The sequence below is a fragment of the Rhinolophus sinicus genome, chromosome 13, assembly GCF_057876585.1.
Source record: "Rhinolophus sinicus isolate RSI-liver-muscle chromosome 13, RSI-T2T, whole genome shotgun sequence".
NCBI classification, from domain to species: Eukaryota; Metazoa; Chordata; class Mammalia; order Chiroptera; family Rhinolophidae; genus Rhinolophus; species Rhinolophus sinicus.
The window spans coordinates 47,196,811-47,222,661 of record NC_142513.1 but is presented as its reverse complement, the minus strand read 5'-3'; the positions used below and the strand labels follow the sequence as shown (position 1 = coordinate 47,222,661).

Below are 25,851 nucleotides of genomic sequence, written 5' to 3'. Positions count from 1 at the left end.
GTGCTTCAGTCATTAGCAAATCAGCCTTGTCCGCATTTGGAGAGGGGCACATTTTGGTTTCTTGCAAAGCAGGTGTCATATGAATGTGTGCATGCTGACACACTGGGCAGTGGGGAGCAAAAATTAGCTCCTCCAGCTCTGTACTGAGCCGTGTGAAACCACAGGGCCAGGGATGTTACGTGGGCATTCCTAATCATTTCTCTGTCCCCCGGGCAGCCAGCTCTAAGGGGATTCTCTTTGGCTTCAACCAACAAGCACCATCTACCCACACTGACTGTAGCGTCTTGGGATGCTCAGTAAACATTGTCCATCGTCATTTCAGTGATGCTTCGCCTGAGGCCAGAAACTGTCCAGAGAGTGGGCTTTCCTCCCTTCCTGGAAGCGTACACGTTTAGGTCGTATAAGGTGATATATTCCTGCCAATATTCCTGGTTATCACCGTACCTGGGCCGGCAGAACATGGAGCTGACCAACAGCCCAAGGGAGTAAATCAGTGGAAGTAACTGCAGAACATCCTTTGTGTGTGTGTGTGTGTGTGTGTGTGTGTGTGTGTGTGTGTGTGTGTGGTGGATATATGACTGTGCTGCGTGTGTGTGGTGGATGTATGACTGTGCTGTGTGTGTGTGTGTGTAGTGGGTGTATGACTGTGCTGTGAGTGTGTGAGTGAGTGTGTGTGGTGGATGTATGACTGTGCTATGAGTGTGTGTGTGGTGGATGTATGACTGTGCTGTGAGTGTGTGTGTGTGTGTGGTGGATGTATGACTGTGCTGTGTGAGTGTGTGTGTGTGGTGGATGTATGACTGTGCTGTGTGAGTGTGTGTGTGTGTGGTGGATGTATGACTGTGCTATGAGTGTGTGTGTGGTGGATGTATGACTGTGCTGTGAGTGTGTGTGTGTGTGGTGGATGTATGACTGTGCTGTGTGAGTGTGTGTGAGTGTGTGTGTAGTGGGTGTATGACTGTGCTATGATTGTGTATGTGTGTGTGTGGTGGATGTATGACTGTACTGTGTGTGTGTGTGTGTGTGGTGGGTGTATGACTCTGCTGTGAGTGTGTGTATGTGAGTGTGTGGTGGATGTATGACTGTGCTGTGAGTGTGTGTGTGTAGTAGGTGTATGACTGTGCTGTGAGTGTGTGAGTGTGTGTGTGTGTAGTGGATGTATGACTGTGTGCTCTGAGTGTGTGTGTGTGTGTGTGTGTGTGTGTGTGTGTGTAGTGGATGTATGACTGTGTGCTGTGAGTGTGAGCGTGTGTGCATCTAATCTGAGGTGCTCTATACCCTGATTCCAGACCATTAACAAAGTCCCAGGCTCCAGGGCAGTGGAGCTCTCACAGGACACATTTAGATGCAGCCTGGCAGCGAAAGCAAAGCAGGGCAGGTGACAGCTGGTTTTCCCCTATTGTGAACCCCCAGGAAAGTGCAGAAACTGTCCCCAGACCCCCACATCAGGGTCCCCACCTGTAGCTAGCCTCTGGATTATTAGGGCTCCAGGGAAACACCGGGGAAGGGAGGTTTGCGACAGGATTCACTTAGTGGGGTAAGGCTGAGGGGTCCCCATCTGCACGCTGGGGGCCCAGAGAACCAGTGGTATGATTCTGTCTGAGTGTGAAGGTCTGAGGGCGGGGAGCCGATGGTGTACATCTCAGTCTGAGGGCAGATATGAGCTGGCAGGTGAGGCAGAACAAACAGACGCCTTCTTCCTTAGCCTTCTGTTCTCTTCAGGCCCCAGTGGATTAGCCGAAGCCCACCCACGCAGGGGAAGGGGATCTTCACTGAATCAAAGCTAATCTCCTCTGAAAACATCCTCATAGTTGCGTCCAGTAATGCTGCACCAGCTGTCTGGGCACCCCTGCACCTAGTCAAGTTGACACATAAAATTAACCATCACAGTCCTTCCCTCTGTCAACCTGGGACGACTGCACGCATCACCTTAGACCACACCCAACTTCCAAATAAAGACACTGAGGTCGTAATTCCGCCCAACATGGTCAAACGAGTGGACACGTGACAGCACACGGCCTCCTTCTCCAGAAGAAGGGGAAGGCGCTTGAGTGATATTTACTCTTCTCCTTGCCAGCACGTGATTTAAATACCACAATGGCAAGTCAACGTGTCTTACGTTACACGAGGGAGTGAGAGACAGGAGAACAAGTATGTCTGCTATGCACGCACACACACACACACACACTCGTAATAAAATGGGAGGAGGGCTGGTAATAGTCACGCCCCCGTCCCCGTTCCGGTCACAGTCACAGCAGGGATTTATAACCACTGTGTCCCCTGCACAGTCTCTTTCCTTCAGCGAGCACCTGCCCTGGTTGTGGCCGGTGGGGTGACCCAGCCCTTCCCCCTGCAGCGTCCCCTGTTTGCCTGCTGCCTCAGAGGCAGTAGAAGCCCAAAGTGTCCGGGTCACAGTCTTCACTCCCCGTTCAATGGACTCATTTTTGTCCCCTAGTGGGTGCATCCCTCCTTTCGAAACTAAGACCTTAGGCCTGCAGAGCATAACGTCGTGAGAACAGGAAGCAAAAATGCTGCGAGTGGGTCATGAGGGGTGATAGTGAGTGGCTCCCCCTCCATTTCCACCTCTTGGTCCCTATCATGGTGCTGCCCTCGGAGAAGCAGCTCCACTTCACTGGACTCTGATGCAGAGCACACAGGCCTCCAGGAGAGCCAGGCCCCACCCGCAAGGTGTCGCCCTTGCTCCTTTTAAGGTCATGGTGCATTGTCACTCTTGCTGACACATGCCGGACGCACCAGGGGCACCCAAACTGTCCTCACGGCCCAGACAGCACCCAGGACAAGCAAATGGGTTTCAGCTTTAGGGGGAATGTCTCCTGTTCTTCAAATGCAGCTAAGGGACTCGTGATGTGACCGTCTCCGACCTCGTGAGTCACACTAACACCAGCTGTTGATCTTCATTGCGATTTGGGGGAAAGTACTCCAGGGCCATTTGACAACAGCGCTTTCTGAGAGGTGACAGTATTTGTGTAGCCAGTTCTCACCCTGGTGGAAATAGTTGGAATTGTTTAAGTTAACCGGGCCTTGGTTACCCGACCACAATCCTCTTTCTCAGAATCACATCCCCACCCACATGCTCGATAACTCCTGACAGGTGTCCCTCAGCTGCCTCATGATTTGAACAAATGTGAGCTCAATGTCACTGTCTGGCTGAAAAGCCTCTGGTTCCTTTGGTTCAGAGGTTGGTGGTGACAAAATGTGCTTCTCGGGCGTGTCTCGGTGACCTGAGCAAGGTTCGCTTTCTCCTTATGCCCCTGAAAAAGCCATCCAAAGGAAGGTAATCCAGGCTTGTTTGTAGAGGTTATTTCTTTGTTTGTTTCCTTGTTACCTTTTGACCCCCTTCACCTATTTCTCCCACCCCACATCCGGCAACCACCAGTCTGTTCTCTGTCTATGAGCCCGGGTTGTTTGTTTGTTTGTTTTGTTAGATTTCACGCATAAGTGAGATACCGTGGCACTTGTCTTCCTCAGAGCTTATCTCTGTGTGAGCTCAATGGTGCAGACTGCATGTGACCTCCTACTGAGGACGCACTGATGAGGAGGTAGGCTGCCCCCTCTTCTAGAGCATGTTGTGGCTCCTGAGAGCCCAGGCGTGGGAGGGTGGCTCTCCAGGAAGGCGCAGCGAGGGTCACCTCCGTGAGCCTTCCTCCTCTCACTGCTGTCACCAGGTGTTCCTGTGCCTCCTCTCTGGTCCCAATGTTCTGTACTCATCCTACCCATGTCCTCTCCTATGGGAGGGACTTCTCTTCCTCGTCCACCCCTTCCCAAACACACACACCCCTGCATCATTCATGCCTCTCTAGAGCTGTCCCTTTTCCACCGTCTCAACAGCACAATATGTGATGGCCGTGGGAAGAGTCAGTGGGAAAGGGCCGACTGTTCTCTTCCAGAAAATGCTGTTCTCCAGGTGACAGAAAAGAGCCTTCTGAGTCGGTCCCCACACGGTACTGGCTGGTTCTCCTCTGGCCCCAGCCCCACACTCTCATCTCTGCGGTAAGCCCCTGACACATCAGTGGGAGCGGGCCACAGACCATGGGCCTCATGTGACACACGTGATAACGTGGGAGTTTTCTAAGAGGAAGGGAAAACCCCTTTCAAGGGCGTTGTCAAACCAAAGGTGTCCTTCACACAAAGAAACTGGAAATCAAATTACAGTTAACGTGATGAAATTCGAACATCAGGTTGATGACATACCCATTGGTCTCCAGATGGTCCTTTGCAATTTCATGGATACAAACGTCCTTGGACCTGTCATTGAATTTCTCAGACTGATATATATTGTCTTTTGTTCCAATTTTCAAGTTTTTCTCTCTCATTTCAAGCTATCAAGTGTAATTTTTTATTAGTATCAAATAGCACCACTTGCATGTCTGTACATTTATTTCTAATTGGGTGTTTCTGGCTTGGGGAGTGGGGAAATGTGACTGTGGCTGGCTGAATCATGGGACATCCACAAATCTTGAAATGAGGCTCCATTCTGTGGGACTGGGCCATGTCGCTGTTACGTAGTTACTCAGAGACCATCCTCTGCAGTCACAGCTACACCCAAGATTTGAGGACTAAACACAGATCTGCTGGGTTGGGGTGAATTTAGGTATTATAATAGCATCGGGTAAATTTAGGTATTATAATAGTATTGTATAAATTTGGGTATTATAGTAATATTGGACAAATTTAGATGTTATAATAGCATTGAATAAATTTAGGTATGATAATACTATTATAACCAGAAAAGTCTTTACTATGTTACCGTTGCTAATTTTGGCCACAGTTTCCTCAAATGGAATGTTTTATTTTGTCTATTATTCGTTTGTAGGTTTTCATACTAAGAAGGCAGACACACACAAAACAGTATTTCAAGGCTGACTTCTTGGTGACAAGGTGCAGGCTGCAGCAAGTGAAACAATATCTAGAGTTAAGTAGGTCACCCCATCCCCTTGTAGCCCCCAGGGCCCTGCTCAAAGCTGCACCAGGGTTGGCACATTTGTGCTGGTCCCTGTGCTTACGGAGTTTGCTCATGCAAACATATGTGAATGTACACACACACTTTGGTTTTTACTAAGATAAACTCAGCCCAACATATCATTGTGGAGGTTGCAATCTGTAAAGTGCCATAGGCAGACTTCTGGTTCAGTCATTCATTCTTTTTAATGGCTGCACTGCAATCAAGACTATGGATTGGGTGTGGTTGCTTCCACCATTCTAGTTGTTTAAAAACAGAGTGATGATAAACAAGTGTATGCGAATTCTGTTTTTATTTTATTACTATTATTTGTTTTCTACTGGCACTGTACTTCTGTCAAATAAATTCACAAGTCATAATTTGTGAACGTTTCCTGCTTTAACAAATAAGTTTGCATAAGTCTCTGTGTCCGTGGAGTACTCAGCAAAGCCATCAAGGTCGTGCATCTGCTCTTCCTTACAGGGCATGCCGTCAGTGTGACATGGGTCAGTGATGGGCCAGTAGTGCCAGTGCTGTCATGTATTGGGTGCAGCACGGGGTCCAGGCCTGCTCCTGGGTGGGACATGCCCCATGGGGCAGAACTCGCGACAGCGGCCGTACCACCGACAGCAAGTGTCCAGGTCACCCGTCCAATCAGGCCAGAGACTGCAGTCCAGAGTTAACAGTGTGGTCCCACGCACTGTTCAGAAAACGGGTCCAGGCATTGAGAAACTGGCATCAGGCCACTCTCTGGCTCGGCCTCAGGGAGCCCACAGTTCCCTGGTGGGGCGCCTGCAGGAGTGGGGCAGAGTGCACATCCAGGACACCCGCTGTAGGGAAAATAAAATTGGTCAGGCTCCCTCCCTGGCAAGCTGCTGGCCCTGACCGGGTGACCTGCTGGTCCTATAGGATAGAATGTCACCCAAGTGCCGTCCATCCTGAAGATGTTGTTTGTGTACACTCTTCTGTAAGGACCTTGGCTGCGCTCCTCTTTTGTCTCTGTACAGTATAAAGGGGTCCGGCCATTTTAGGGGGAGCTGGAGGCTGAGCAGACAGAGACACGGCTGAGACCGTGGGCCGTATTGCACGGGGCTGTTGAGGAAAGGGCCTATGAGGGCCGAGCCCCAGGGCTGCTGCTGTGGGCAGATTAGTTATGAGACTGCTGCTGGCTATAGGTTGTAACCTGAGAATGTCCAGCTGTGTACAAATATAAAAGACCCCTGACTATGTCCCAAAAAGCCTGTAAATAAAGTATGTCTGTTCTGCCTCTGGCTCCACGCATCTTCTTCCAGCTCCCAGAGGCACAGACACCACCCACTCAGACATTGACCTGACGCCACCCAGCAAGGTTGCCAACACTGGGCCTTGCTTCCTGGGGGTATTAACAAGATGGAAAATGGCCGAAAAAGGCGAAAGTTAACTGATCAGAACTGGGTACTGATGTCAGAGCAGGGCTGAGTCAGCTGACCTCTGCAATCTTATCAAATCCGATCTTTCCTGAGACTGGGTTGGACTGAATTCTGGGGAAGGGTGCAAGGTGTGATGGGTGTGGGCAGTTAGATCTCGGTCTGGGAGCTAGTGCCAAGAACCTCCACTCTAGAAGGTCAACTGCAGCCATGGCTCTCCAAGATGAAAGAAACAAAGGCAGCGGCCGCCTCCTGCTGTGACCGCGGGGCGATGGCCAGGCTGGGCACGTCCTGCTTCGCCCATTCGTTTTTGCAGTTTCTGCATCTTTCAGGAAAATTTAGAGACAAATAGCACGTAAATTTTAACTCCCCTTAAGTGATCAGAAATATAATTTTGACTTTAATGTTTGTAAACATACACCTTCATGTGTTACTGTTTGTTCTGTATTTTTAGATGGCTACCCCAAAGAAGAAATGATTTATAGATGGAGAAAAAACTCAGTTGAGGCAGCTGATCAGAAATCCTGGCGACTTTATCAGTTTGACTTCATGGGCCTGAGAAACACAACGGAAATCGTGACAACATCTGCAGGTAGGAATTAACAAAATAAGTATAGCTCTCAAAACAAAAAATCTTATTTTTTTTTCCACCTGATGCCTAAGGCTATCTATATATATAGATATTCACACAGAATTTTTTCATGGGTATGTTTTAACTAATTATATTTGGGCAATCGTGATTTCTAAGTGATATTTGAGGCAACAACTGATTCAAAAGTGAAAGAGAAATTTAATGTTTTAATTAGGATGGGAAAAGGGCAATGAGAAATGCCTTATATTTTTGAACCAAGGTGTGTTTGCATTATAGCTATAAACCTAGTTAGGATTACTCACTATGGACCATATTTATATAAGCCAATTTTACTAATGGTGAGAGCTCGACAACTTTCCAAGTACATAACAAGCATCAAATATTATTGAGAATCCACAAATAAGCTGGTGTAAAATGTCATTTGAGTTTTAATTTCTAGCTTATTCCTTTTTTTCTTCACTCTAGACTTTATCTTAAACTGAGTTTCTTTTTCAACACATTGCAATTATCACCCACCAATTTGGTTTATTAAGTGGTTATTATATGTGTACTGTAAAGCACGCAATTAGATAAAAAGAGAGGTTTTACCGATTAATTCATTTGAATGTGGTTTTTTTGTTGTTGTTTTGTTTGTTGTTGTTGCTATATGGGTTTTTGTTTGTTTCTGGGGGGGTGGTTGTCTGTTTTTTGGTATTTACTTATTTCTCTCGTCCACTATTTTGCAATTGGTTTTCTTCCTGCCGGGTTTGGGGAGCAGATGGGGCGAGAGTCAGCTTTTCTATTGATCTTATTCTATGTTAATATGGATAATTCATTGGTCTTAAAACTCCACAATTTGTTTTACGGATGACTAGATTAAGATACAATTTTGAAAATTAATGCTAAGCATCTTTAAAGGACAGTCCAAATTCTTGATGGATTGTAAACTAGAGACTACGTGCATGATAAGAAAGGTCTGAAAAGCTCTCTGATCCGTGGATAAAAGTAAACCTCCTTATAGGTGTCATGTGGTGGTAAAGTCGACAAATGGCATCTGGGTTTAGTTATTAAATATTGATAAGGTTGAAGGAATAGAAGATCATAATTTATTTAAATGAACTGTGGAGGCAGCATAATGGGGAAATGTTTGGGGGGAGGCTTTTTCCCAATTATGAGTCACCTACATGAATTTAATTCCGCGCTCTGAGAAGTTGACGTGATCGAGCAGACTCGGGTCTGTGACAGCCATAAGAGGGCCACCACACAGGGACACTGTTCTCGCATTTAAATGCCAAATGTCAATGCTGCTTTTCCTTTCCTGGTGTTCTCAGTGAAATAATAATAAACACAGGAAACAACAGGAAATGCAAAAGCAGGCTCAACCCCAGCCTCAGGGTTTTGACCCTGAGAGAAAACTGGCACAGGGGGTGCTGGGAGCTGTGGAGTCCAGTGAGTACCACGCCAGGTGTTATTGTGGTGGGGGGGTGGGGGGGAAGATATGCAAAACATTTGCTGTCAGCAAGGAGCTTTTGTGTCCCTGGCAAAACATGTGGATGTGAAAGGGTAAAGTGCAAACTAGGATTTATGGTCAGCATAAGAAATAGACCTTATATTATGCTCAGTTTCTGGAAGACAGAACCAAGGCGTGGTGCAGTCCTATGAGTGGGAAATGACTGTTTCCGTGAAGTTCCTTTTCTCACTCATGGCAAAGACGGTCTTTCTGTGAACTCAGTGAATGTATTAGCATTGAGGGAAGGATGTTCTCCATCAGCCCCTCTCATCTGGCTTCCCCTATTTATTTGTGAGCCGTCACATCATGTGGAATCGTAAATCACTATGTCTTCTTTAGAAAATATGCAAAAATAGCTTCTGAAGAAATAACTACATAAAAAACCGAACTCACTTGCCTCCAAATCAGATTCTGTTTGAAGACAGGAGTGAGATGTAGATGACGGACTCTCGCTCTTCATTCTGACGCTCCCATCTACTCTGTGGTCGCCACATGCTCCCAAGCCTATCTGTCACCCACCTGCCCTATTTCCCGTCCCCAGTGGAAAGTCCTGGAGCTGACATTATTATCATAGCATGGAATTAACGCCTGGCCATTCACAAAAGGTGAAAGCATTCACAGACTCTACAAAGGAAGATTTTATTTAAAGTTAGGAAGAGAGAAAATGCCCGTGGCAGTGTCGAAGGATGCCGGCTGCCTCTGGTAGGAAGGAGAGAAACACCACGGCGAGGGGAGGGGGGAGGGGTCGCCGGGGCAGAGCCCAGAGTCTGAGAGTGGATGGCTGCAGTAACTGCAGGTTAGCTTTTTCTTATATAGGAAAGGGGGAGGCAGTCAGGCAGGTCTGAGGGCTGACATCCTTCCTGGAGCCTGGTCTGTTTGAAAATAATGTTATCTCTGGACTCCAAACTCGGACTCGGCCATCACGGCCTGGGACTAGAACGCGTCACCAGTAATACGGCAGGGGGGTTGTGAACTGGATTCCAGTTTCCGGGTGCCTGAGGATTAAGGAATTGCTCTTTCCTGGACAGGGTGTTGTTAATTCCCAAGGTGTGGGTGGCCTGAGAAAGGGAACGGACAGAGTTCTTCAGTTACTCAGTGAGGGGAGAAACAGAGAAATCAGACAAATATCAGGATGGATCAAACTGCAAACAAAGTAGTAGGTTTAATTACAGGTGGCTGGATAGCGAGCTATGCGGTCAGTCACCCTGCAAACTGGCTAAGTCTAACTGTGTACTGATTTACTGAATTTCACCCTTACAATTATGATCACTCTTTGCCCCTCCTTCAGCTCCCTTTCGGCCTTCTCTTACACAAGACCCAACCCTAGTTAACCCTGCCCTCTCCCCGCTCCACACTGCACCCGGCAGCCGTATGGGACAAAACACTGACTAAATGCACCCAGCTCCCCTCACTGGTCTCCGCGGAAGCCCTCCGCTGTGAATTATAAGTGAGCCTCCGGGTAACCATACTATATGTACCAGTGCAACAGTTCTCAGCCTTTATCACCATCACCCCTTGAAATAGTAATACTATAGATATGCTTGTGCATCTTTTTATCTTTTGATGGCCTTGTGGAGGGCTAGTCATGGAAATAGCCAAGATTTTTCACCTCCCCCTAACACACAAATTTTCACCCCATAGAGCTAATATTGCCACGGCAATTTTTATCCTGAATGTCAAGGCATATGCAGCAAACTCGTGAAATAGGGTGTCGTGCGGGAGACCCTGCTCGCTGCGCCATTTGTCGGGCGGGGCGGCCTGCGGGGTCTCTGGTCCCGCTCCCCACATAAGAACGCAGGATACAGTGAGGCCAACAAGGAACACCCACGGAGCCATAGGTAGGGGAGCCGTACCACCACCGTCTCACTGGAGGCTGGGCCCACCGGACGCCGACCTGCCGTCCGTTTTTCCGCCAACCGACGGACCGACGACTCTTCTCCACTCTCTCCTCTTCCGCTCTCCTCGGCTCTCCTCTTCCACTCTCTTCGGCCCTGCTCGGCTCTGCTCGGCTCCTCGGCAATCCTCGGCAGTCCTCCGTAGTCGCAGCAGTTATACCAGTGGCCAATTGGCTAACCGGCCACAGCCGACGGTCAATCAGCCACAGCCGACGGCCATTCACCACCCGAGCCAGTACCCCTCACGTGAGGCCCAGAGCCTGTAAACCACTCTCCTGGGCTCTGTCCCCACACTCCACCCCTACAGGGTCTCGCCTCACAATCTACGCGACAAGCGTCTTCCATGAAGGTCCCTGTGCGGTATTAGCCTACTGACACCTACGGACGAAAAGAAACAGTAGTCTTACGAACCAACAATGGCAAATCCCTTCCATCTGGGAGGATACATGCCAGCTTTTTGTCCTGGGAAAGGAGGGTCGCTGCCACTGGCACCTTTCCCGGTTTTTGGTACCAGACCTTTATGGCAGTACTTGGGGTCCCTTGCATATTTTCAACATGTAACAGAACAGGGGACCCCATAATAGGCCATAGTGAGAGCACATAGTTTCCTCGCAAAATCATCCCAGTATCAGCACCTCTGTATACTATAGTCACTTGAGGTGGCCACTCAGCCACCACCCCTGGCGTCACTTGCAAATCATGAGTCAAACCGGCCCCCCATGGGGCTATCAGGCCCAACCACCAACAGTGGGGGCTTTTGACCTGCCAGGGCCAAGTCCATCACTGCCGTTCCCCTGCTTTCAAGCATGTGGGTGCTGGCAGCAAAATGTTCCCATTTCTGCCGTAGCCTGGCTTTAACAGAGTCTCCCTGGTGGTAACTTGTAATTGAATGGGAGCAGCCGTTCGATGTAGCAGAGCTTCTACTGGTGCGGGCCCTCCCTTCCGTGGTCTCTCATTCAGGACTCTCAGGACGTCCCATAGACGAGAGGCCCAGTCACGCATCGTGGGAGGGTGTTTTGACACCCGGAGACCTTGCTTCAAAAGGCCATTATAGCGTTCAATCATGGCAGCTGTTTGTGGATTGTACGGGGTGTGAAACAACCATTGTACGTCCATCCTGGCAGCCCAGCGCTGCACTTCTTGCCCCGTAAAATGGGTACCCCTGTCACTTTCAATGACTTGGGGGCACCCATAGAGGGCACACAGCCGTGTAAGGGCGACCACTGTATGCCGCTGATCCGCAGCCGGACAGGGCCAAGCAAACATCAACCCCGTAGCAGTGTCCACTGCTGTAAATGCATATATCGCATTGCGGGCCTTAGGCAGGGGTCCAATGTAATCCACTTGCCAGCGAGTGAGGGGTACCCTCCCTCGCGTAATCTGCTGTGTCTCCCAGAGGAGCCTCCGCCTTTGGGGGCTGTCCTGGGCACAGACGGCACAGTCATAGCAGGCATCTGCTATCTCCTGCCATTTCAAAGGCAGGCCCCAGCGTCTGCTCACCTGCCACATGGTTCGGCTTCCAGCGTGCTGCAATTTCCTATGCAGCCAGTGGGCCACATCAGTGGCAGGAGCCCGCTCTAACCATCATACCCGTGCTAGGGCGTCTGCTTCATCATTACCTGGGGACACTAAGGGGGAGTGACCTGTGACATGCATTAAGGTCACCTCCTTTCTCTGCCCTAGGTCCCAGAGGTCCTGCCACATGGCTTGACCCCACAGTGGACGGTGTCCCACCAACCAGTTTTGGTGTTTCCATGTAGGGAGCCACAATGTTAGGCCCCGGAACACCACCCAGCTGTCAGTGCAAATAACTAGGGGCCCAGGCTCGTGGCTGATTACCATCCACACAGCCTGTAATTCAGCCCACTGGCTACTCTGGCCCGTCCCAGTATCAAACCAAATGGTGTCTGTTTTGGGCTGCACACCAATAGCTGTCCAAACGGCTGCAGCCCCTCGGCTAGAACCATTGGTAAACCAGGCATCCTCAGGTACTGGGGACTGTCCTTCTTTGTAGGGCGAGGGCTCCAAGTTCTCCCCTCTAGGCAGAGCACTTGGCTCAGCCTGGGCTACAAGCTCCACAGGCCCCAGGACCTGTTGTAGCTCTGTGCTCAAAGGGCTTGAACTAAGGGTGCTATGTTGCTCCAAGTAGGCACCCCACTTGGCAAGGGTGGTGGTCTGTGCCACCCCCGTTTTGGGTCCCTGGGTCCATGTACGGACCCACCCCTGGACAGGATACGTTGTTCGAACCAACACACGTGCTGTTCCTGTGATGGCTTCTGTGGCCACTAGGGCTGCATACACAGCAGCCAGCTGTTTTTCTATTAGAGAGTAGCGAACCTCTGCTCCTTTCCATAATTGGGACCAAAATCCCACTGGCAACCGGAGACGCTCCTGCCATTGCCAGAGGCCCCATCCGTACCCCTCTTGGGTTACGTGAACATCAAGTTCAAATGGGCAGCCGGGGTCCACTACTTGCAGAGCCTGTGCCTGCTGCACTGCCCGTTTCGTGGCAACGAAGGCTTGCTCTATAGCCTCAGTCCAATCCCATGAGGCCCCCTTTTTTATCATATTGTACAAGGGCCTTGCCATTTGTGCTAAATGGGGTACAAACGCCCGCCAATATCCTAGCAGTCCCAAATGCGTCTGCAGTTGGGAGACCTTGGTTGGCTGGGGAAAGGCTTGTATCTTATCAATGATTGCCTCAGGTATAACCTTTGTCTTACCCGACCACACAACACCCAAAAACTTGACGGATAAGCCAGGGCCTTGGACCTTTTCCTCATTCACCGCCCAGCCACGTGACTTCAGGTGGCGGAGAAGAGAGGGAGCTGCTTGCGCTAAATCAGAAAGAGAATCTGAGGTTAACAGAATGTCATCAACATAATGAAACAAGGCCACAGAGGATGGGTGATCCCACTGTGCCAAATCCTGGGCCACAAGCCCGTGGCAGATAGTGGGGCTGTGCAAGTATCCTTGCGGAAGGACTTGAAAAGTCCACTGCCGCCCATCCCACGTAAAAGCAAATTGCTCTTGACACTCGGGTGCAATGTCAATGGAGAAAAAAGCATTGGCCAAATCCTCTACATAGTGATATGTCCCCAGCGGACAGTCAGACGATCCATTAAATCATGAATTGAAGGCACTGCAGCGTGCAAGGGTGGCGTCACCTTATTTAACTCCCTATAGTCCACAGTCATTCGCCAGGTCCCATCTGGCTTCTTGACAGGCCATACTGGGGAGTTAAAGGGACTCACAATATGTGCCTTCCCCAATTCCAATATTGTACGACCAATCTCCTCCTGTCCTCCTGGCAGGCGGTACTGTCGCACTGTAACCACGCGCCAGGGCTGTGGCAACACTTGAGGAGGGTGGTAAGCATGCCCGCGTGTCACCGCTTTCACCACCCGGATCCGGAGACGGAATTCTCCTACCGACGTCTGTAAGCTGAGGCCATGTAGCACGTCCACCCCTAGAATATACTCTGGAACGGGGGAGACATAAACCTTGTAGGTACGAGGAGGAAGCCTTCCTATACCCAGTGGTAAGGAAACGGCTTTCACAGTCACAGTTTTTCCCCCGTAGCCATCAATGCAGACTGCTGGTCCAGGGAACAGTTCTGGGTTCCCATAAACGAGACTGCAGTCGGCGCCAGTGTCAACTAGGGCCAAAACCCTCTGTACATTCGAAGGGGACCAATGTATGGACAGTTCCACGTGGGGCCTCTGGTCCCTGCTCGTCCGCTCTGACCGGGTACCTTGGCCCCACCCCTAATCAAGCTGCAAGGGGTCAGCCTCAAGCGGCTGCATGAAGTCCTGGAGGGACACGGGTCGCGCTTTCCCAGACTCCTCCTTTATGCTTCTCCGGAATTGTTGTTCCGGACGCAACTGTTTCCAAAGTTCAAGCAGGAGTGCATTGGGTTGTCGGTCTATTTTCTTCCTATCGACCCCTGCTGCCACGAGATCACGCCACATCTGTGCGCGTGTTACTCTCTGAGGCCCGTGACCTCGCCCCTTTACCTTTGGTTTGGGCTTCCAGGTTTCAACTGTGCGAACCTCCTGTCTTAACTTCCTTCGCCTCCGGCTTTCAACATCCCCTAGGGTGGCCATGGCAGTTGTAACTTCATGGATCCGTCGCCCTACATACGGTGTAAGAATAGCAACCAAGGATCCAAAAGCACTCGCAGGTGCAGTATCCAAAACCAGATCTCTCATGCTGGCAGTAAAAAGCTCGTCATCTGGGCCCTGCATGTTGAGGTTAAAAACAGCATGTCTCATACCCATTTCATGGATTATTTGCGTAAGTTCTGTATATGACTGCCATTGACTCACAGTGTCTGGCACCTCGCCAGCCTGTTCCCATACGGTGCGTACCGCAGCCGTGAGCCACACCATTAGAGAATGGTTGCCCTGGTTGTTGGCCAATCTATGGCAGTTTTGTAACCTTTGTCGCAGGGACGGATGCACTGTCACGAAGGCTAGCTTTTCCATCTCGCCTGGGGAGCAGAGAATGCTGTCTGCTCCCTCATCCCATAAACGTAATAGCCAAGCTGAGACTGGCTCTCCAGGACACTGTCTGTACCGCCTCCCCAGCTCCTGCAACTCAGTGGGAGTGTATGGGGTGTAGGTTGTGAACTCAGTCACAGCTGGGTTGCCTGCAGCAATGCCCCCAGGGCCCAAAGGTTGCTCACATTTTACCCTTTGCTTTAAGATTGGCCAGGCTTGGGGGTTGGGAGCTACATTGTCTCCACTTGCTTCCTCCGCCTCTGCCTCAGAGTCTCCACCTTGGGGCCCCTGTTCTAACAGGCGGACCCGGGCTTCCAGCGCTTCCAACCGAGACACCTGGTTCGGCACCCAGGCCATTTCATTAAGCCTATTTTCCGTGTTGAGACTCAAGGCCTTGAGGAACATCCAGCCCACGCGGCCGGCTGTAGCCTTCTCCTCCTCCGGCAACCGCTCAGCCAGAGCCTGCAGGGCCCTCTCCACACTGGCCGGAGAGCCGTCCATGTCCTCCCACCCCTCCTTGGGGGTCCAACTCCTGAGAACAGTGGCCACCGAACACCATATACTGTGTGGGGGCCATACATCCTCCTGCCCAGAGTCAGACGCCATTCCTACCTGGTCGGAATCTTGCTCACCGTGCCAGGTGTCTGAGTGGGTGGAGGCCTCGGTGTAAGATGTCCACAACCCTTGGAGCTTAAGGCCGCAGCAGATTACCAAAATGAACGCAATGCCGTCCATGGCCAAGAGGGTGATGTGCCAGCTGGAGGCTTGAGTCTCCCAGGCAGACCGCGCCTCCCGTTCCCGGTGTCGCTCCTCATGGGCCTCCCGAAGCTGGGCTCTCACACGCACAAACTGCTCCACCATGCTTCGTTAGGTTTTGGCCGGCACCGTACCCTGCTCGCTGCACCATTTGTCAGGCGGGGCAGCCTGCGGGGTCTCTGGTCCCGCTCCCCACATAAGAACGCAGGATACGGTGAGGCTAACAAGGAACACCCACGGAGCCATAGGTAGGGGAGTCATACCACCACCGTCTCACTGGAGGCTGGGCCCACCGGACACCGACCTGCCGTTCGCTTTTCCGCCAACCGACCGACCGACGACTCTTCTCCACTCTCTCCTCTGTTCCTCCCTCTCGGCTCTCCTCTTCCGCTCTCTTCGGCTCTGCTCAGCTCTGCTCGGCTCCTCGGCAATCCTCAGCAGTCCTCCATAGTCGCAGCAGTTATACCAGCGGCCAATTGGCTAACCGGCTACAGCCGACGGCCATTCACCACCCAAGCCAGTACCCCTTCACGTCAGGCCGAGAGCCTGTAAACTACTCTCTGGGGCTCTGTCCCCACATAGGGTCCGAAATGTGAACGGTGCCCTGCAATGGGCATGCCTCTGGCAGCTTGGGGCCAGGTCAGAACACACCGACAAGGGCTCTGAGCTAGAGGCCCGTCTCACAAGGCACCAGAGGAGAGCAGGCCAGAAGCCTGGGCCCCAAATCAGCTGCCCCCAGGCCTTTTCCCCTGGTGCCTGTTTTATGACAAGGCCCCAAACAGTCCCCCGAAGAGAATAAAGTTGTTTTAGTCCAAGTGACCGTGAGGAAGAGCGGCTGGTCACTGACCACAGCAAAGACCACACGTCTAGGCGTGAGTACATGACAATTCTGAACTTGTCCAAGATTCAAGTTCAGCAGCTTCTGTAAAGCATTCTCCAAAATCCAAAAAAAATGTCTGTACGTGAAGTTTTATATATTATTGGTATTTAATAGGTAGCTCACGGTCCAGCTGAAATTTTAAAAACATTTTCTTTAGCAGTGTCCGTGGCTAAGAGTGAGCTCAGAGGTCATGAGGATGGAGTCCGACCAGCAGGTTCTGACCTTGGGGACCTTCCGTGACCCCTGCATGCACACCTTTCATAAATGAGAAGGACATGCCTTCTCTTCATGCGGCTGTTGTGAATTTAAGTGAACTAACGTTCGCCAAGTGCATAATTGCCATCCATACATATAAATAATATCTATTATGATTGCCTTAATGCACTTCCTGGGAGGGAGAACTGTAAGATTTACTACTGGCTTTATTTGGCAAACAGTCCATTAAATCAGCTGTTAGCATCTTACTCGATGAGACATGCTTTAATAGGGCACTGGAGTGAGATTTGTATCTTGAATGCAAATAGAAACTCTAAAAGTGGTTTCTTCTTGGCTTTTTGTCATATTTGTCTGAGTGCAATCTGGGTAATAAATCAGTCTGGGTTTTAGAGTCAGGATTTTAAAAATAGCGACGGTGTCTTTTCACAAGATTGAGTGGAAAATATGTCAAACCCACTGAGTCATCTGCCTTCTCTAGTTCAGAGAGGAAACGTGGGAAAGCCACTGCTTACTTGAATGAAGTGCTCACCCACTAAGAAAAGTGAAATTCTGTGATACAGATCACCTCTGACTCTGTCTGTTATTTTAAAATCAGATTTCATTAATTATTCCTTAAAAGCAAAATGATCTGTCCCCGGGACCTGAACAAATTATAGCATTTTGTTATGGTGACAGTGATATTTATACATATTTATACACCGTTCTCTGGTTTTCATTTACTTCCTGTCTTGTACTTTGAGGAAGGCAGGACAGGTACAGACATCTTTCTTATTAGATGGAGGGGTTGAAGCTCAGGAAGGTGGCAGGCCTGGCCCATAGCCACACCCAGGGCCTGCTCCAGCGATGTCAAACCCTCTCCCTGTGGCAGGTGGCTTTTCCATGATGTCACTGTCACAAAGAGTTCACTTTACCTCCTGTAGCTCACTCTCAGTTTACAGAACATTTTATTTTCTCTAGCCCAGTGTTGGGTTAAGCTTCATTGCTTGGTATATTCTCTGGCATAAATGATATATCTTTTTTCCATAATGGTGGTACATTACTGCTTGCAACCATGTGATTAGAAGAAAAGTCTTAAATCTGTGTATACCGACATAAGGGAGTGTGATAACTTAAAATTATCTGTAAAATAATTGCGTTACTGTTGAAATTTAGAACTCTGGCAAGGAATGCCCTAGTACGTCCCATGTCTAAATGCTAGCTACCATCGATTGTTCTCTATGCTTCTTTTCTCTACTACACAACCTTTTAAGGTAGTTATGCTATTACTCCCATCATACAGATGGCAAACCTGAGTCGTTAAAAATATCCTGGTTCATGAAAACCCATGGAAGCCCTCCTGGGAGAGCCTCAGGGGCGCTGCTGAATGCTCCCATTGAGTGCATCACTCTGGAAAGTGCTGGGAGAGTCAGACAGCCCCGCCCTGCGTGTCTGCCCGCAGCACTGCTCCTGTGTGCCTCCCAGCAGGCGCCCACGCCACACACCAGCTGGCTTTCCTTGTACCATCCCTACCTTCTCAAGCTCCGGTCTCTTTCAGCCGGGAAGCCATTTTTAAGAAATGTCTCAAAGACAGGCTGAGTAGGGCAGCTGTTTACTCCCACTTGTCCTGACCTGGTCCCCGGGTAGCGCTTCACACATTGCTCTGTATTGTAACTGTAATCAAAGGGAAAATTCAGGACACCACCGCTAAGAACAAAACCTCTACAGCCCTCCTGCCTGGTTTCAATTCAGGCCTATCCTTACAAGTCACGCGTTCTTAGACAGTTATCCTACCTGTCTGAGATTCAGTCTTCTCATCTGGAAGATGGGGAGAACGACACAGTGAGCCAGAAGGAGCCAGTAATCACTGCCTGGCGTTAAATTTATGTGTTCCTCCCAATAGATGGACCTATTTGTAGCTGAGGGAACTACAAAAGCAATTAGCTCAGAGAAAGTACTCGGTAGATAGATACAGGACTCTTTGGAAGAGAAAACAACCATTAATTTGTTTCGCCAACAAGTCAAAAAGATAAATATTCCACTTTGCAAACATTTAGTTGGCATCATAGGAATATTAATGTGGGAGCATTAAGGTGATATACTAGTAAGAAAAATGTGTTTTGAAATTTTAGTAGTATGCGTTGCCCCTTGTTTATACTTTCATGATTTAAAATTTAATTAATAAGGGACCCTTTTATCTACTTTGTACTTTATAGATAATGCTTATTTGGGGGTGTGGAAACATACATCTGAACTGAAATTTGTGAAAGTGACAAAACATATTAATTTACTCCATTCTTTGATACATATGTTTATGGACCCGTACAAGTATGTGCTGTACCACGATTCCATTTTCTACGAAAACCCTGAATGCTTTGGGCAGTATTCACATTTAAGAAATTCCACAGTGCTTGTAGTCTGGGTCCAATCAGGAGGCTGAGTGCCCAGGTGGGAAATTAATTTCCTAATTTGGAGCCCCCCAGGGGTGAGGAGCTGAAGTTGTTAATGTCAATCCAGAAGATAACCATCCAACTCACCTGAAGACTTTGGTTTGATTTCCATTTTCTGGCCTAATCAGCATAGAATCTGGGGAAATGCAGGCCTGTTAATTAAGATAATTAAATGCCTGCCTGCCAGAGTGAGTGTCCCTTCACCATGGTGACATGCTATTAGCACAGTGGGCCATCAATTCGAAACCTGGGCAGCATGTCCTGTGTGTCTGAGACACTTTTCTCATTGGTTCCGTTTCCACTGGATGTCACTGAAGGGACACGTCAGTGCAGGAAGTGCTCCCATGCAGAACCCGGGGACCCTGCTCTTTGCACACCGCTCCCTTCCCACCTGCTCCCCTCAGCTCACCGAGAGAGCAGGGGCTTGCGGTGGCACCACTCGCATCTCTTCCCCACCCACCTGTCCCTGTCATCCCCTCATATTGCCTTTGCCTGGTCCCTGCACCTGTCCCGTGTCCACTGAAGAGGTCTGAGCTCAGAGTCATGCTCCTCTGGACTTGCAGGCTGCCTGTCCGTGACTTGTTCAGGATGGCAGTAGTTTTCTGACTGCCTGGCCCTGGGCAGTGCCCTTCCCACACCCTCCTCGCTCCACTCTGCTGCCCACATGCCCCTGCTGGTCTAAATGGACAAGCCATGGAACCCCAGCCCCACTCAGCTCTGGGACCCATGAGCATCAGCCTGGCACCGGTCCACTCTTCTTAGAATGCAACTCTGTTATTCAGTGAACCTGCATAATTACTCTTCCCAGGAAAATAACACAATCCAAGAAGCCACATAGTCTGAGGACAAGCTTATGTGGAAGTGATAATTACAAGGACATTTAGCTGCTACTCTGTTACCCGCTGTGCTCTTATTTCCAATGCATGGGCAGCGCTGGCAGTTCGCAACCTCTAAATTTTCTCCTCCATCACCCGCTGTACCAAGGCTACCGTGTTTCCTGCTGAATGAGTTCTTTAGTGGTATCTCCTATGACTTGTGTAATTTTATCAAAACCTTGCTGTCAAACCACGATAGGGTAATTTATTGATCCCTTATACCGAAAGCCTTTGTTTCATCCATCAGTGATGCTCTAGAGGTTTGAGATTTACCCAGAATTGAACATTGTGACTCATCCATTTGTCAGGAATAATTATGCTGAACTCAGAGCCAAGCCTCTTCATTAAAAAGTAGCTAGCGAGCCCACAGTTTTAATGAGGACTCAAAGAGGCAGACTTGGCTAAGAATTTATCATAATTCCCCAAATGTGTCTTAAGTAAAAGGATGGGCAGCATTCCAATAGATTTTTATTTTGTAATAAAGCCACAGATAAAAGGAGTTTTCTTACAAAGAAACATGCTTTGGTCTTGGTTTAAGTCTCCCTTCAAAAGGATCTGAGGATGATGAGAAGCTGGTGCGACTGGTACCTGGGATAGCATGAGGTGGGCAGGCCACAGCCAGGTGACGCCACTGCCCGCCCCAGGCTCCTCCGTGGGCTGAGGGGCAGCCTTGATAGCGTGAGGTGGGCAGGCCACAGCCAGGTGACGCCACTGCCAGCCCCGGGCTCCTCCGTGGGCTGAGGGGCAGCCCTGATAGCATGAGGTGGGCAGGCCACAGCCAGGTGACGCCACTGCCCGCCCCGGGCTCCTCCGTGGGCTGAGGGGCAGCCCTGGACTGGGCAGGTCTCCCGGACTCGTGTCCCGCCAGCCCCTCCTGAGCGCAGGGATGCTTTTTCTCCATGCCATTTTGATTGCACTGAAGGCCAGAATGCTTCCTAGGGAATGAATCTTCAAAGTACCGCTTGCATGCAGTGGGATGACATCGTTTGTTTTATACAGAAATTTGTCTGGCTGGAGGACAATAGCTATTTACTCATGACAGATATTTACATTATCCTTCGGGCTGACGAAAGAACCACTGGGAAAAATACATTTTGCATGTAAAGTCTGGCCTTTGGCAGCAGACCTATGTTGGCAGTGTCTGTCCTCAACGAGATCCTGACTTGGATTCACAAACTGTACGGTGGCCCCAGAGAAAAAGGGTGATTCGTAGTGAATACAGAGACTGTATTCAGGATTTGCTTACTTATATTTACTTTTATTTTTTATTAGTTTCAGGTGTACAAGGCAACGTAATAGTTAGACATTTACACCCCTCACAAAGTGATCACCCCCTCCCCCAATGTACTACCCCCTGACATCGTCTGTAGCTGTTACAGTTCCACTGACTCTTTTCCCTCTGCTGTGCTCCACATCCTGTGACTATATATATATATTAAATTGTAGTTGACATTCAATATTATTCTGCTTCAACTTCAGGTGTACAGCGCAGTGGTCAGGCATCTACACAGTCTATGAAGTGATCTCCCTGATAAATCCAGTGCCCATCTGGCACCTTACATGATCTTTACACCATTATTGACTATATTCCCCAAACTCTATTTCATATCCCCATGACTATTTTGTCACTACCAATTTGCACTTTAAAGGATAAGTTATTTTAACAAGGAAAATGCTTGTAATAAAATGTTAGGGGAAAATAATTGTATAAAAATCCTCTAGAACCCTCTATGTGTTTGCTTGGATGTGCTATTGAAGCCAAATACAGCAAAATCAGATGGACAGTTTTACTCTTATCTATAGATAATGTTTTCCTTTTCTTCCTAAATTATTTGTGCATATTCCACGTTTTAAAATACTGTTACTTTTAAATTTTTTTAAAGAATCACAGGAAAATATATAAAAGAATAAACCTCCATCCCCCAAAAATCAATAATATCTCAGTAAATATGTCTCCAGAGGTTTGGGGGGATTTTTTGACATAAGACATACTCTTTTTCATGCAATAGATTTGTTGCCATGTTTTACAAAAACACTAAAAAGTGGAGAAAAGTACAAAGATGAGAGTTAAAAAACAAATGAACAAACTTCAGTTCTAACTCCTAGGAATATCTTTTACAGAACAGAGTTCAATGAATCCACACAAAGGAGTAGACCAATATGCAGACATAGAAACGTAGATATGTTTTATAACAATTTTATATTATCAATGCTATTTTCACACTTAAAGAGTATATGTAATTGTTCTTGAGTCTAGTAGAATAAGAAGGAATTAGAGAGAAAATAGAGAAATTAAAACTTCAAATAAATGGTTTTTTTACAATTAAGAAATATATTATTTTCTAAAAGGTGACTCTGAAGTTAAGAAAAACGTGTTGTTTTTTTAAGTTTCAGAGTGAGACTATTTATTGGCTCTATGTTCCCATGTTAGATAGAGTCGGCAGTCTGCACGCTGGCAGCTTGGTGGTGTCAGTACCTCCCATCAGAGCTTATCGGGAACAAGTTGCAGTGACAGAGAACTTTGGGAACCGTGGGACGTCTCAGGAAGCGAGAGATAGAGGAATTATTGCAGGATTCAGGGCTCGGGGGAGGTTTGAGGGAGGAGGGCTTGGCCGTGGTCTTGGATGCTGCCACAAGCCTCTGAGTGTCAGGCTGGCTTCTAGCTACACAAGGGACCAGGTCAGAGACACTGTCATTGTAAAGTCTCTCACTCATGTCCCACATAGCTACTATTACTTGCATTGTGATTGTTTACATTGTCAGATTCTATACATTTCAAGTTATCTTCCCGACTGACAGTTCCCCAAGTTGTTCTGCGTTAGATCTGTACACAAGTGAACATGGTGATGACCCAGCTGCCTAACTAACAGCCCCTTCCTCCTTGAGCTCTTAATTTGAGCCAATCCTTACTTGTGGATTTCATTTTTAAGTTATTTCTTTTAGGAAAGACCATGAGGGCTGCATTCCCTGATTTCTTTCATGTTTAATAACATCCGCCTGTGCCTTTATTCTTTCATTGTATCTTGGCTGAGCGACAGCTGCTTCCCCTTGGAACTTTGTAGACATTATTCTATTATCTTCTGGCCTTGACTGTCGTTTTGGAGAGATCTGAGAGCAATCTCGTGCTTGCCCCTTGGAAGTGTACACCAAATCAGAAGGATGGCTGCTTTACAGTTGTCATGGGGATCGCTGTGCATTTCCACAACTCATTTCCTGACTCGTATGACAAGCATCACCGTTCTGAGAGCTGGCTGAGCTCAGTCTAGCCTTTGACTATAATTTAAGAAAAAGGCCTCTGCCCATTAGGATTTCCTCATCAAACAAACCCAGTCAGGTATAATGATACAAAGCACAACGCTTTCATCATCCCAAGGTAACTAACCTCCGATGGCTTGAGAGATCCCTTTTTCATATTCATAATTGCACATGACAGTTCTTAGAATTTTCAGGATTTAATTCAATACAAAGATATAAGGCTAATTCTAGAATATTGAAAACCCAAATTTGATGAGTGGGTTGCTTGTTCCCATTCTAGGCACTAATTGATCTCAGTTAGAAAATCGCCCAGAAGGAGTGTCAGGAAACAAGATGTATAGTCCACAGAGGAGACGAGCCGATTTGTCCATTAAAATCCTTCATTATTAAAACAAATGACCGAGTATAAACAATGCAGTCACTGCTGAGAGGCACACTGAAATAAAACAAGTTCACCTCCCATATGACGTTTGTTTTCAAAAACCAACTCCCTTTTTATACAAAGCTTTTGTTTTATGGGAAATGTGTATTTCCATGTAAGAAGCAATACGGCTTCTGAGAATACTTGATAAGCAGTGAGCATTCGTATCAATTAGGCCTGCAACCCTTCTTGAAGAAATTAGATACAAATTATGAATTTCCTCTGTCCTCATTCTGGAACACCCCAAAGGTGACACGTAGCGTCTACAGGATCAGCACACTTTAAAAACACAGCTGACAGGTGCTGACAGCTTCCTTCCGTGAGGTCCTGTTCCAAGAGCTTCACACTTAGTAACTCATTTATCCTCCCAACAAACATAGTGGGAGGATAGGAAAATGGGGCGCAAGAGATGAGCCCCCGGCCCAATCCAGACAGTACCGTTTCCATGGCTGTGCTGTCACATACTGTCCTAGGCTGTTCCCTTCCAAAGTCAGAGTCCTGATGAAGGGTGAGTAAATACACCAGAAATCCTGACATGCGCAAAGAGCAAAAGCATGGTGTCTCCTTTCCAGAGCACACCCGGTGCTGCATCTGACCAGGAGCATGAGCAGGCAGGCAGGCCCCTCAGTGCCCCTTCTCCCCCGAGGCAGCGTGTCGCTGGGCGCACTCACCCCCAGGCTCAGTCTAACGCACACTGGACTCTGACACGTGCTGGCCGGCGGGCTCAGTAGCATCTCAGTGAGGCCTGGGGACGGCAGCGGCCTGAAGGAAGCACGGCCCCGCGGCCCTGGGGCTCACTGTCCCGTACAGATGAGGGCCGTTCATTAGTCATGTCAGAGAGACGTATGAAATCACAGGTATGATGAGTGCTGGAGGACGCACGCGCACAGTTCTCTACACAGACACAATAGGGCCTGACCTCGCCCAGTGGTCCCAAAGGTGACGTCAGAGCTGAGATCCGCAGGCCCCGGACGTGCTCACCAGGAACAGGCTGCATCTGACGTGTGGAGAAGGTGGTTCTGGGCCGCTGGGCTGCTAGGAGCACAGTGTGTCCCTGCCACCAAAAAGCAGAGAGTAAGGAGGCACAGATGACAGGTGAACATGGAGAAAGAAGCAAGCTTATTTCTCTTCGTATGGAAAGTATACCTTACATGTCAGCCGACGAGCTGGTCAGAAAGCAGCTAGCAGGGAGCTGAGTGGAGGGAATCGGTTACACAAGGGCTGGAGGGCACAGAAGACAGTGAGACCCCCAGAGATAAGAAGGAAGAGCCAACAGTCCAGTTTAGTGGGACAAAGGAGATCATGTTCAGAGGAACCTCACAGAAGCTGGTGTGCTCCATGCCCCTGAGACCGGCCCAAGGCAGATGGGAGAGGGAGCAGTTCCCTGCTTGTCCCGTTCCCCACTCTGCCAGCCACTGTTCCGCCACAGCCGTGTAGCCACTCCCCCAGGATCTGGGGGGACACGCAGCAGATCTGGGGACAGAGGCCCGAGGCAAACACAGACACAGTGTAAACGGGTGTTAGGTGAGCAGCTCCTAAAATACCCACTCCCTGACCCTGCCTTTTCTGGAGGCTTCAGCTCTGTTAAGTCCCACCTGCTGATTTGAAATCCTGAGCACCTGTGCAGCCCACACCCTGATCTTGTTTATTTTTATTTCAGGGTACAGTCACGTGTTATATCAGCTCAAGGTAGGTGGGCGCAGAATCTGCAGCGTTCAGTACCGTCTGCTGTCTGCACTAATAATGTCACCAGGTGGCTGTCATTTCTGATCGTTTGCAGGCATCATCCATATTTGCTTTAAAAATTAACCCAAGAATGTTATAATTAGGGAGGAGGATGCAAAGGTAAAAATGACCTTGGATTTAGCCTATCTGATCAAAATGAGAGCCACTGCCTGTGTCTCAATGTCGAAAGGGGAGGTGGTGGCAGGTCTGCGTGTTTGTCCCTGAAGAGCCCAGATGTGAACCACGTGCCAGGAACAGAGGGTCTCTTTTCGAGAACCTCACAGTCTTCCTGAGACATTTCCTGCTGACAATTTGGGTTGATCATGAGGCTGTGCCTTGAGGCTGCTTCTCAGAGACACCATCAGTCACCTCCAAGCCGTTCCAAACTCTCTGCACAGATATGCTGAGTCGTAACCCCAAAGAGACTCATCCGTCTGCCATCTGTTTCCATGA

General features: G+C 48.8%; 1 protein-coding gene across 1 annotated transcript in view; it reads left to right on the top strand.

Moving 5' to 3' along the window:
- The window catches only part of GABRG3 (gamma-aminobutyric acid type A receptor subunit gamma3), a 314,126-nt gene that overhangs the window by 269,767 nt on the left and 18,508 nt on the right, over positions 1 to 25,851 (top strand). Inside the window, exon 6 of the mRNA XM_074317596.2 lies at positions 6,821 to 6,958. Within this exon, the coding sequence (XP_074173697.1) occupies positions 6,821 to 6,958 (138 nt within the window). The remainder of the gene's footprint in view (positions 1 to 6,820; positions 6,959 to 25,851) is intronic.